Source organism: Tiliqua scincoides, chromosome 14 (genome assembly GCF_035046505.1).
Source record: "Tiliqua scincoides isolate rTilSci1 chromosome 14, rTilSci1.hap2, whole genome shotgun sequence".
In the NCBI taxonomy this organism is placed as follows: Eukaryota; Metazoa; Chordata; class Lepidosauria; order Squamata; family Scincidae; genus Tiliqua; species Tiliqua scincoides.
Window position 1 is genome coordinate 836,564 of NC_089834.1, and position 12,869 is coordinate 849,432.

The window sequence follows — 12,869 nt, forward strand, 5'->3', positions numbered from 1 at the left end:
CTGGGAGGCAGGATGCCGGGCTGGGAGAGATTCAGCCAGCCTGCTGCGGAAAGGCCAGCTGGGCCCCTGCAAGAAAGGGATTGTCACCAAACTGTAGAATGTGATCAAGTAGAGGTGGTTGACAATGGTGTTACTTAGTTACTCAGTCTGTCCATTGTGTTCAGTAAGACTTACAGCCCAATCCTATGCATGTCTGCTCAGTAGCAAGTTCCGTTGCGTTCAGTGAGATTTACTCCCAGGAAAGGGTGGATAGAATTACAGCGGAAGGAAGCAATCCTCTCTTACTGGAAACAAACACCTCTAGTAATTAGTCTGTGGAACGGGCAAGTCAGTGTTCTGTGCCCGAAGCAGTTGGCACCTGTGGCTTTTGGGAGACAGGCTTCAGGGCTAGTTTTCCTGTCATGCAGACTGGAAAGAGAACAACCCTGAGTTGTGTGTGTGCTTTTATTCTGCAGGAAAGCAAGACGTTGGTTGTGCACTTAATTCCTCACACATGAGAAGGACGAGATCTTGAGGCTCAAGATGAGGACCAACAAGGTCTACAAGCTGGTCATTCACAAGAAGGGCTTTGGAAACAGTGGTCAGTAGTTGTGGAGGCAGAAGTGTCCATGGGGTTATTGGTGCAGAAGCTGTCACAGAGCGAGCTTATTCTGTCCTGGTAGATCAGGGCAGCAATTTTCAACCACTGTTCCGCGGCACCTTGGTGTGTCGCAAATGGTCTGCAGGTGTGCCGCTGGAGTATGGGGGAAGGTCATTTATTAGTAGGGCCATTGGGGGATGTGAGCCCCCCGGCAGTGCAGAATGCCTTGTCAGTTGTAAAAAATATATATATATGGCGTATCTTCTCTAAAGAGACCAGTTGCGTACCTTGACAATTTTAGTACCTTGTCAGATGAGAGAGGTTGAAAATTGCTGGATCAGAAGGCCGTTCAGGGCCCCGTTCAGACATAATTCGCCCTGGTTTTAGTCCTGTGTTCATGAGCCTTGGGGCTCCGTATTTCCCTTCTTCCCTCCTTTGCATTTATGGTGATCTTGCAAGGCTGCTGTGGCCCACTGTGTGTTTGTGGCACACACAACCTGCACACCTGACCTTCTCATGTACCTCATGGGTACCTGCTGGGCATCTAGAAGTATCTAGGGTGTCTAGACAGAGAAGGGATAGATGTTGCTCCCAGGAAGAGAATAAAAGGGTGTGACCATCCTCACCTCTGCTCCTGCCTAGGGGAGGGCTCAGTTACCAGGATTCCCTCAGCATGGAAGTCAACTAAACTAGCAGATCCAATTCCCTTTTTCTCACACTCGTGAAGCCTCCTTTGGGGCAACTCAACAACTTTTCAAAGCCTGTGCAAGGGAGGCTTGGATCCAATCCAAAAATGGCACTGCCTTATCAAAACTGAGTTCTTGATCTAATCCTGCACAGCCGCTTGCTGTCTTGTCCTGCAGCTCCTGAGGCCAGCCCTGCTCAGGCTGCTACCTCATAGGGTTGTGGAAACGCAAGAGGTAAGGGAAAATGGGGCAGGTGAGAGTAGGGTGTGGTTGGTGGCAAGGGTGGGTCTAGGTTTGCCCCTAAGAGTGAACTGAGGACTCTTAGGGCAATAGCTCTTTCCCTGCTAAGTGCGGAGCAGGCAAGTGAGTGTGCATCAGACACCCGGTGAGGTAGGCCAGTGAGGTAGTGCTGTTAGCCCCACAGACCGGGTCTGGAGTGGGGCTACAGGTGAGAGATGTCAGTGTTGCTGAGCCAAGATCTGAATTAGGGACTTCCTGGGTCCCAGCTCTCACTGTTGGCTACGCCATTAAAAAAAAAAAATTTCTGACCAGCTTGTGTTTGTCTTGCCAGCCTCTTCTGGCCTTGGAGCCTTTGCTGTTAGTGGCCAGCATTTCCCCCCTCCCCTCATCTTTACCTTTGCAAGAAGAAAGCTTGGAAACAGCCCTTGGCCACCCAGAGGCACAGAGGCTGCCAATGGCTCAGGCACAGCCCCTGCTCAGTTGCCACATTGCAGATCTGTGACTCCCCTGGACATTTTCTTTCAGAAGATGAGCTTGTAGTGAACCCCAAAGTCTTTCTTCAGATCAAACTGGGAGACATTGTGGAGATTGCCCACCCCAATGATGAGTACAGGTGAGTTCCTTTCTGCTCTTGAAGGAAGCCTTCCCACCCATCTTTTGGCACATGGCCATTTTGGTAAAGGGGCCTCGGTGAAGTGGGATAAGGTTTTTTTCTGGTGGACAAAACTGGTAAAAGCAGCTGCTTTCTGGAAGGAGACTGCAGGTCTGGTTGTTTCCCTTGACCCCAGTCGTCAGCCAAGGCATAAGATTAGAAGAGCCCTTCTGGATCAGCCAAAGGCATATCCAGTCCTGCTTCTTGTCTCCTCCTCCCCCTGACTCCTCCAGCCATTGTTTTGCACCTGGGCCCCTTGGGGAGAAGGGCGGGATAAAAATAAAGTTTATTATTATTATTATTATTGGTTCCTTGAGGGACCGCCTGAGCTCTGCTGAAGAGTCCAAATGGGTCCTGCCGACTTGAACTCTGCTCCTGCCACTGTGAGAGTCTGCAGTGGAGGCCTGATTGGTGTCTCCACCTCTCTTGTGTTTCAGCCCACTACTATTGCAGGTGAAGTCGCTCAAGGAGGACTTGCAGAAAGGTAAGCCTTTGGTATCTGTCTTAGAAGCTGTTGGCAAGGCTTGAGCAAGGGAGGTGAACTCAGGAGCAAGGAGGGACTCTTGTGGCTACCCTTTTGTCAAGGCTGCCTCTTGATGAATGTTTGGGTTCCTTTGGATCTTGGCAGCTGGGCTCTCTGGCTTCCTTCCCCTTAGTTTAGGTCAGTGGTTCCCAAACGTACTGTGGTCACAGCACCGTTCTTTTGCAGTGGCCTCTTCTTCCTATCTCTCCTGGCACCACCGTCTTGGATCTTGTGCAATCCAAGATGATGGCACCCAGGAGAGCTGGGAAGAAGAGGCTATTGGGGACATCCTGTGGTGCCCTTGTGAGATTCCATGGCATCCCTATGGGACATCCCATGGCACCCCCCATGAGTGCGCAGTTTGGATGGCTGTTTAGGTTTTCAAGCTTTCACATCAGATGCATTTGTTCAAGTGTTGTTTTGCATGTGCTGAAGTATAAGCAGCCCATGTAACAGACCCCTATGATGTTTGTTTATGACACTATAGTTACCCAATGTTGTTGCTGAACCTCACACTCCAGAGCATGTGCTCAGCTGATGAATTGTGGCTGAGGGTTGTGTTTGGGTTGAGCTTCTGTGAATTGGTGGTACTAAACTTATTTTTCATGGGCTGTTTTGCAGTGTTTGATGTTGTGAGCTATTTTGGATTCCTACCAGAAGTCAGTGGTGTGGCTGCTTCTTGGTCAGGAGTGGTGGGCGTCTCCCCACCGTCTGCTGCGGGCTGCGTGCTTGGACAATATCCTTTGAAAAGCCAACATCTCCACGTCATCTTCTTGCTCTTTTCTTTCACAGAAACTATCAGCGTAGACCAGACGGTTGCTCAGGTGTTCCGACTGAGACCCTATCAGGATGTCCATGTGAATGTTGTCGACCCCAAGGTATTCTTGACTTCGCAGATTTCAGCTGGGTGTGTTTTCCTCTGGAGTGTTGCTAATTATGGCGAGGGGGTTTTCTCTCTCCCTGTCCAGTTTGCAAAGGCAAATGCATTGAAGCCACCTTGAGCTTTTGGAAAGGAGGGGGCATGCGTGTTTTAAACAGACACCTCTGTAGGTTGCCACCTGCTTGCCATCTCCATCTGCAGCGGAAGAATAGCACAGCCCAGATTTTCAGCCGGTGTGCTGCGGGACTTTGGAGCACAACAGTTGAAAAGCACTGAAAACTCTTCCAGCTTCTGCAGCTCTGTTTCTAGGGCAGCTGTCTGTACTAGTGAATTGTCTGTCCCTTTTCCTGCAGAGCCGGCGGAGGAAGAAGGACAATTTGTTCCTACAGATAGTTGCCCTAGAGAAACAGAGCCTGAGTCTCCTGGGCGCCAGAAATGACATCACAATAGTCAAATCAACCTTTATTAGGCATAAAGACATCACAATAGGTGAAGACCATAGAGATCAGTGTGCTGTGAGGGGGAAGAACATTGAAGACTGCTGGGCCAGACTAGTTCTGAAGTGCTCTGTCCCTCGCAGCCCACCTTGCTCCTTGCAGCCCCACCCCAGTTCTGCATGCATCCTTGGCTGCAGCTCTGCAACCCTGTCTGCCTGCCTGTCACCCCTAAGTGTCTCTTCAACATGCATTCTTGATAAGCCAAATGTGTTGGTTTTCCCAGGGTAAATAAGGGAGGGCTTTGGGCTAGGTGTGGACTAGGAATGGCTAATTCTGCCAGATCAAGTTCTCACCTCATTTTTTTTCTGGAGATGGTAAACGTTTTATTAATCATCTCTTGGTTACAGTCAAAATAGGCTGCTGGATTTTGGAAGCAGGCAGGTACTCCCAATATCCAGAAATGGCTAAGGAAATCAACCAATTGTGTCTTACTGGAGAATAATAATAATAATTATTATTATAAAAGCACCTGTGTTGATAAACATTATGGGGATCTTTCAACAAAAATGGGTGGTGAGGTCCTGAAATGGACCATGTTTTGGAACAAGAATTATAGATTTGTTCTTTTCTTACCCATCCTAAAACTTGTTTTGCAAAGGAATGGAGGGGGAGAATTCTGTCCAGCTCTCCATTGCTGATGCAGCCCTGCCAGTGCCAGCTGCATCAGTGCTGGAAAGTTGGATAGAACTGGGCCCCAAGTCTGTGCTTGTCGATGAGGGTCACTGGGTGCCAGATGTTGGCCGTGGGGGTACTTTGGGCCTCAAGGGAGATGTCTTGGCAGCCTTTCTCCCATTTACAGTTGACCTCTTTTCTAGGATGTGACCCTGGATTTGGTGGAGCTGACCTTCAAAGATCAGTACATCGGGCGTGGGGATATGTGGCGGCTGAAGAAGAGCTTGGTGAGACTGCTCTTGGTTCCCTCTTGCCGGGGGCAGTGGGGGGAGCTTGGTCTGCCATTGAGCTTCTCTCTCTCTGAAGTGTTGGGGGAATGTGGGGGACTGACTCTTGGTCTCCTGCAAAGTCCAATTGTCTGGAGTCTGGATTAATCCTTCTTTTCTTTTTTTATTGGGATATACCTTAGGTTGGCACATGTGCTTATGTCACTCAGAAGGTGGAATTTGCTGGCATCCGGTGAGTATTACATGCATTAGCGTCTTCTCTCTCTCCCACCCCTTTTCCACTTATAGGTGTCCCCTGGTATCTACGGATCCGGTATCTGTGGTTTCACTGTTCTTCTTTATTAGCAGTGCAAGCACGCATTTGCTTGCTTAACAGAGGAAGTTTCTTGCTTAAACCTGAGGAACATGCCTTGCAGGCAGGTATCCTGCATGCTAGAGGGACGGTTGCCCTAGAATCAGAGCCACGGAACCCAGAAGAGTTTTTTTTTAAAGCAATTTTCAATCCACGTGCTCCAAACCACCGCAGTGCACTTGTGGACATTTTGCAGCACACCAACATTCTGTGGCACTCTGGTTGGAAACAACTGATTTAGATAAGTAAATTGGGCAGTTAAACAATTGAAAAACCTTAACTTCTACCAGCCAAGGAAAATGCAAACCAGTGAATAGGTTAGCAGTCAGGCTCAGCAAGTGCTGAGTGGAACAGGAATGGGAAAAACTTTGAAGCCTTGTTGGGCGGCTGAGCAGAAGAAACTGCCTTTGCCCTCAACAGGGAGGATGGTCCATATTCTTGGGGCCACTGCAGTGAAGGCCTGGCTCCTTGCAGCTGGAATGTTCTGGCTTCATGAAATAAAAACTCAGGGAGCAGGGTCCAGTCTGCCAAAGAGAGGGGAGCAGTGACTGACACAGGTAGAGAGGAGCCCTGAGGACCCAAAAAGAATTTGTTGGTCAACATGCCATCTGTCTCACTGTTCCAGAAATAAGTAGAGTGGTTCGCATGCATTAAATGATCAAGCAAGTGATTAATCAACTTAAAAAAAAAATCAACTAGTACAGTGAAGACTAGTGCAGTGGTCTCCAACCTTTTTTGTGCCACGACCCCAAATAAAGTATGAGACTGAGGACCCACCACTGATCCTGCCACCCTCCCAGAACCCTATCTGCCACCCCAGTTTCCCCCACCTCTTGTGCCTTCATAATCTGTGAGGCAGCTGCCTGAGCAGGGCCAACTTTAGGAGCTGACGGCCAAGGCAGCAAGAAGAGCCTTGTGCAGCATTAGATCAAGAACAGTTTTTATAAGGCGGTAACATTACTGGATTCCAAGTCCTCTCTAGCACAGGGCTTCAAAAGATTATCAAACTTTTGTACCTGCCTGACAAATTGCTCTTTCCCTTGATATTCTTCTAGGGCTCAGGCAGGCGAACTGTGGGTGAAAAGTGAGAAAGTCACCTGTGGCTACATCAGCGAGGATACCCGGGTAGGTTTAAAAAAAAGATGTTTTTGGGGGCAGGAGGTCTGGTCTAGAGGGTAGAGCCTCCGTTTGCCTGAAGATAACAGCCGAAGGTCGCCAGTTCGAGGCCACCGGCACCGTGAACGGCAAGACCTTGAAGCTGACAAGCCGAGCCGAGTTTTTCCACCTGCTCTTTGGCCGCCTTTCAAGTGAGATATGGATTGTCAGCTTGCGTGGGAGGAAACTGGAGGCCAGAATGTGATACCAGATCATAAAATGATCCATCTGAAATGTTGTGGCTCTTGAAAGACAGAACCTTCGTCAATTGTAAAAATCCCCATAGGGATTTAGTATAGCCTGCCTATGTAAACCGCCTTAAAATAAAGTCTGAGAAGAAATCTGACGACTATGCAAGGCGGTATATAAATACCTGGACTATTTATTTATTATTATTTTTTGTCTCTTCGTTTGGAATGCTAATTCTGGCCCTCATGTGAAGCGGCAGAGCAGTGCTTTTTGAGCATTCCACCTTTCCTGAGAGACACCTGCACAAGCCATAGGACTTGTGCGCTGCAGCTGATTCTGAGAAAGGGAAGGGGAAGTTGTTGAGCGCACACATACTTCCAAGGGTCTAGAATTGCTCTCACCATTTATGTATGTATGTATGTATGTATGTATGTATGTATGTATGTATGTATAGTCTGCCCTTCTCCCTGTAGGGCATCCAAATCAGCTTACAAAAACATTAAAATGCACAGAACTATAGAATACATAATAAGAAATACAAAACTACGTAGTTGCAGAACAAGGCTTTGCCACTGGACCTTTCCATAGTGCTGCAAGAGCTGCAATTCTCTCTTTTGGTCAAAGCCAGGAGTGGCACACAGGCTGAATGCCCACCTAATGCCCTGCAGGACATTGGTTCAATACCCACTGTGGCAGTGGTTCCCAAACTGTGAGCTGAGCCATGGAAACCAGCCAGGGAAGCCGCGAAATCCTTGTGAAAAACCTGCTGTCTTATACAGTGTATAGGATTGTAACCCTAATGGGGAGCCATGGCCAATGGCCCAGTGTGTCCAGGGAGTCACCAGTTAAAAAGTCTGGGGACCACTGCACTATGGGCTTGAGTCCTGACAGGTTAGCATCTTGGGTCCATAGAGTGAGCAGAGTTGTTGCAAGGAGGCAGTGACACAAGAGTATCTGAAACCAACGACCAGGCAACAGGCAGAGGATGACCCTCAAAACCCCTTTCCCTGTAAACAGGGACAGCAAGCTGATTCAGAATGGCAGTACTGAGTTGACTGGTGAACCCAACATTTCCTTCTCCCTGAGCGCAGAGCCCTCCTGATCCCAAACCTGGGTTGCTGACAATGTTTTTTTGCCCACAGGTGGTGTTCCGCTCCACTTCTGCTATGGTTTATATCTTCATTCAGATGAGCTGTGAAATGTGGGATTTTGACATCTATGGTACGGGCAGATTGGGGATTAGAAGACTTAGAGTCCTTGGCTTTTTTATCCTTAAAACCCTCAAGCCCCTTACCAGGTAGTACTGCCACCACCTTGTATTAGCCAGTGACTCAGTCCAGGGATACTGAGCCCCTCTTGACTGACTACTAGCCCTTGCAGGCACTGAGCTCATTTCCCAAATTAAGGATCAGTTCTCAAAGCTCTAGACCACTTGGTAGCTTGACTGAATGGCTAGGCAGGATTCGGAACCTTTGTTCCCAATAAACAATAAGCAAACTGGTAAAAGATATTAAGTACGTAAGTTTATTAAGTACGTCAGGTTACACACTCTACAGTAAGGCAACAAATGCTAGAGGCATAAACATCTAGGAAACACATCGGCAATAAAAGAATAAAACTAGCTGGCTATCCCTATTAATACCTATCTCTCACCTGAGGTTAGTCACCCATTGCAGAACACTTAGCTCCAGGGCTACCTATGAGGCCAGGTGCCCATGTTGGACAATGGAGCTCGCCAAGAGTAGCAGGTCGTACTGCACCCAAGACTCTCTGCGCAAGAGGGACCAGCCACACCCCCTGGGGATCCATTATTATACCTTTATGCTAATACTACTGAGGTGGCTACATAATTATTAAACTGCCCAATCAGAACTCTTAATAACTAGAATCTTCTCGAAGTTGGCCTGTTGCTAACCCCTCATAGTTCTTCCCCCTCCCAGCTGGAGATTCACAGCTGCACTCAATCACTCCTGACAAGGAGGCTCCTTGTCCACTGTGGCACCAAGCTCACTAAGTGGTCGAAACTCTTATCTGTCCTTTCTGGCCATCAAAGGAGAGAAAACACATTCCTGCAGCTGTGAAGTGCTAGCAACTTGCTCAGTTTGGTTCAGGCTTCTAATACCAACGTAGGCCTAACTGGGACTTATTCATGACAAGGCTGTCTGCCCCTCCCTTGTAGAAGGGCTATCGTGTGAGCTTCATCAGTAATGCCACAGCTGACCGACAGAGTTTCTTGCAGGAGAAATCACGTGTAGTCTCTTTTTTGTTACACTTCCCTTTGTAGGAGATCTTTACTTTGAGAAGGCTGTGAACGGCTTCCTTGCTGATCTCTTCACCAAGTGGAAGGTAATGCTGCTCTTTTGGTCCTGTGGCTGAACAGGGGGCATGTCCCCTTTCAGACTGTGCCCGCAGGTCTAGTTAGTGCTGTTTGTAGTGGCTGGTGGAGCAGGGCTTATCGGTTTGACTTGGTGGGTGACTCTAGTCCCCCCCCCCCCCCCCCCGAAAAAATCTATCCAAGCCTTCTGGCACTCAGTGGCCCCTTCTCATCTGTAGGTTCAGCACCCATGGAGCAAGCCCCTCTGAAGGGCCCCCCAGACACATCTGGGAGGGTCTTCTTGTCCCGTCCAGGAGGCCCTGTGAGGGCTATCTGTGGAAACTGGTATCTGTGGAGGGTCCGAGAACGGGATCCCCCATGAGTACCAGGGGCCCACGGTATAAATAAAAACAGTCCAAATGGGAGATTCCATAGCAGCCCTTCTTGTCTCCATTTCTTGGGCTGAGTGGATCCCAAAAAGGGAGGCAGAGTATCTTCTGTGCCCCTTCAGGTCTCCTCCTCCTTTCCTGAGAGGTGCGTTATAACAAGGCAAAAGACAGCTCTCTGCTCTCGGGAGACACCCAGTGTTAACCTGGGCAGGGGATTGTAGGAGCTCAGGAAGAGACGCTGGATGTGGGGCCCCAGTGGAATAAGCAGCTTCGGGTCTGTCCAGAGCTGCAGTGCTGGAAAACAGAGAGACAAGGTCCCACCTTGGCTGTGGCAGGCTTCTCTTGGGGTGAGTTCACACGCAGGCATGTTTTTTGCTTGATGGCTGCAGCATCGCTGACTCCCATAACTAAACAAATATTAAACGGCGGCTACAGTGTGTTTCTGTGCAGCACCATTCACTTATGAGAGTCCTTGTGATGCTGCTTTATGGCAAATCAGGTCCATGGAGTCCATCTCAGTTGGTTCTGTATATCCCCAGTATCCACAGATCCAACATCTGCGGATTTGGCTAGCCATGAATATCAGGGAAAGCCACTTCCAGTTTGCTTGTTAAACCGGAAGTGGCTTTCTCTGGTCCTCTCTGTCCAGAGCAGGGGTAGCTGTACCACTGAGCCACGGTCTCTCCTTGTTCCCCTCTTTTTGTCCAAGAGATCAGTTGTATTGCAGGGTCATCATCTTTCTAGGTGAGAACTGGTTTGTCGCACTGGCCTGTCCTGGTCGCATTCTCATGTTTAGAGTGGGGTGTTAGATTTCCCCAAAGAGGAGGGCTTATACCTTCTTCCTCCTCATTTGGGAACCTTCTCTCATTGAGCAAGGGCATTAATGGGCACTTGCATTTGTGGAGCCAAGGCCTCTGTTCCTGTGGGCATGGCTGGGGTGTCCATGGCACCATAAGGACTGTGGTGGAGGGATTGCCGATGTGCCTGGCGAGTATTCTCTGGCTCACTTGCCTTTTTGTATTGGACAGGAGAAGAACTGCAGCCATGAAGTGACAGTCGTCCTCTTTTCCAGAACATTCTACGATGCCATGTCCCTGAGTAAGTCGCCACCAGACAAGGGTGTATCTTCCTCCTTAATTTTGCTTGCCAACTGCCCCCTTTCCCCTGCTCCCTGGCTGTGGTGGCTCCATCAGAAGCTTTGTTGATTTACCACCAGAATGGGCGTTTCATGGAATCAGTCTTGTTCTCTGTCTCGCGTTCTAACTCTGTATCGCAGAGGCAGAAGTTTGGTGTGCATGGTTATTCCTGGGTTTTCACGCATTTGGTTCTTTCATTCTTCACATGCTTGGTTATTAGCAGAAATGAAATGTCAGACATTCCTACAAATCGCTCTAGTGCTGCTTCTCCAGTCGTAATGTGATGATGCCAAACGACTCCAGAGAAGCTTCCCCTTCAGGTGTTGGCTTCATGGCTGGCTTTCCTCAGGGCCTGGATGCTCCCTGCTTTCTCATAGCGTAGTACCAGGGACCCTTGGGATCCACGGGGGATAATTGAATTGGCAGGCCCAAAAAACTGGAAGTGCCTGTCAGAAAGCTCCAGCGCCACCTGTGATCTCCCTGCGGCTCAAAAACCTGCCAGAGTCTTCTGACAGGCACTTCTGTTTTGGCAAAAAGCCAGAAGTGCCTTTCAGAAAGCTCCAGGAGACTTTCTGAGGCCCAGGGAGGTCGCATCTCAGAACCCCTCCCAGACACAACCAGAAGGCTCTTCCAGTTGCATCCGGTCGGTCAGATGAGGCTCTCTGGCTCAGGTCGGCATCCACGGTGACTCAAATCCATAGATACCGAACCCATGGATAAGGAGGTCCTGCTGTATGTGTCAGCAGAAATGTTCCTATCTGTAAACAGATGGTACATACTGCAGAACACTCATAGTGGTACTGGAACGGAAAAGGTGAGTGGAAACTGCTATGACTCTATGCACTGCTCTGGGTTTGCCAGCCTGTAGGCTCCAGGTGCAGGTGGACCAGAATCCAGGTCACTTGTGGAATGGTCCTGATTCAAAGGCACAGGTCTTGTAGGCATGTGGGGGTTGCCAGCCCGGAGCAGGAGGGGGCCGTCTTCTCTGCACCCGAGAGGGAGTTCCGCTGGCTCAACCTTCAGCCTGCTTCTGTCGGTTTCAGATGAATTTCCAGAGCCACAGCGTGCTTCAATTCAGCGGGATCACGAAGGAAGATTCTATGAAGACTTTTACAAGTAGGTTTTCCATGTCAGTCTTCCATGGGATGTCTGTGGCCTATCCCCAGAGCAAGCTCAGGTGCACTGGATGTGTGCTGCCTCCTGATTGGCTCAGGAGTTAGCTATGTGTAAAGAGTCTGCTGGGCTAGATGGACTCTGGCCTGATCCAGCAGGGCTCTTCTGATATTCTTATGTTCATTCTCAGTGGAGGTCTGTGGTGCTCTTATTTTGTATTACCATGTACCTTACACTTGTACCTTGCAGGGTGGTGGTTCAGAACGAAAGGCGGGAGGAATGGACCTCGTTGCTGGTCACCATTAAGAAGCTCTTCATCCAGTACCCTGTTCTGGTGCGCTTGGAGCAGGCAGGTACGGTGGGATTGTCGTTTTTTAATATATGTTGATGGTGGCGGTGGGTTAGATGCCTTGGGTTCGAGATGTGGCGTTTTTTGTTACTGGCTTAGCTCTCAGGTCCTGTCCCAAGAAGCTATTCCAAGACTTTTGTGGCAGCCCTTCTTGTTCTGCATTGCCAGATGGTCCATGGCATGCTTGAACCTGTCAGGGGTCAGGACAAATCTTGCCAAAAGGAAATTGTTGCCCCCCCCTGTCCTCAGCATGTGGGGCTCATACCTTCTGCCACCTGGAAGGTGACTGGGACCCTGCCTGCGCCTGGCCCAATCTGAGCAGATGGCGGGGAGGGATCGGGAGGGACTCTCTCCCTTGCATGTGAAATGCGTGGTGGAGATACAAGACCTTTTTGTGTGAATTGAGACAAGTGTTTCCTCAATCAGTGGTATGCGCACCACTGGAGGTGCTTGAGGTGGGGTTTGGTGGTACCCCTAGACCCCCACCACTCGACAGTGAGACCAGCAATGTGGTGCAGCAGTCTGCAGTAGGAGCCTCGGGTTGGTGGGCAGAGCTCCAATGTGCACTTTTTGCACGCTTGAAAAAACCCTCTCATCCACTGAGCCTCTTACCGGTGTTTGTTGCATTGTGTCTGGCCTCCCAATCTGGAAGTACCTGGCAAGGACATAATAATAATAATAACTAGGTATTTATATACCGCCTTTCTGGTCATCGGATTCCTCCTCTGACTTTATTCAAGGCGGTTTACGTAGGCAGGCGTTTCTAAATCCCTCGAGGGGATTTTTACAATCATAGAGGTTCTCTCTTTCAAGAACCAACAACATTTCAGAATGGCTCTTCCTGGTTTGGTCTCACTTCTGGCCTCCAGTTCTCCCACGCAGGCTGACGAGCAGCTCCATCTCTCATATGAAGGG

General features: G+C 49.3%; 1 protein-coding gene across 2 annotated transcripts in view; it reads left to right on the forward strand.

Annotated features, from left to right (window-relative positions):
- The window catches only part of DEPDC5 (DEP domain containing 5, GATOR1 subcomplex subunit), a 64,368-nt gene that overhangs the window by 991 nt on the left and 50,508 nt on the right, over positions 1-12,869 (forward strand). For both annotated transcript variants that reach the window (XM_066610033.1, XM_066610034.1), the window contains exons 3-14: positions 456-580; positions 2,032-2,119; positions 2,596-2,642; positions 3,474-3,559; positions 4,874-4,957; positions 5,140-5,189; positions 6,365-6,434; positions 7,796-7,874; positions 8,938-8,999; positions 10,385-10,454; positions 11,536-11,608; positions 11,855-11,958. In XM_066610033.1, the coding sequence (XP_066466130.1) occupies positions 523-580; positions 2,032-2,119; positions 2,596-2,642; positions 3,474-3,559; positions 4,874-4,957; positions 5,140-5,189; positions 6,365-6,434; positions 7,796-7,874; positions 8,938-8,999; positions 10,385-10,454; positions 11,536-11,608; positions 11,855-11,958 (871 nt within the window). In that variant the 5' untranslated portion in view covers positions 456-522. The remainder of the gene's footprint in view (positions 1-455; positions 581-2,031; positions 2,120-2,595; positions 2,643-3,473; positions 3,560-4,873; positions 4,958-5,139; positions 5,190-6,364; positions 6,435-7,795; positions 7,875-8,937; positions 9,000-10,384; positions 10,455-11,535; positions 11,609-11,854; positions 11,959-12,869) is intronic.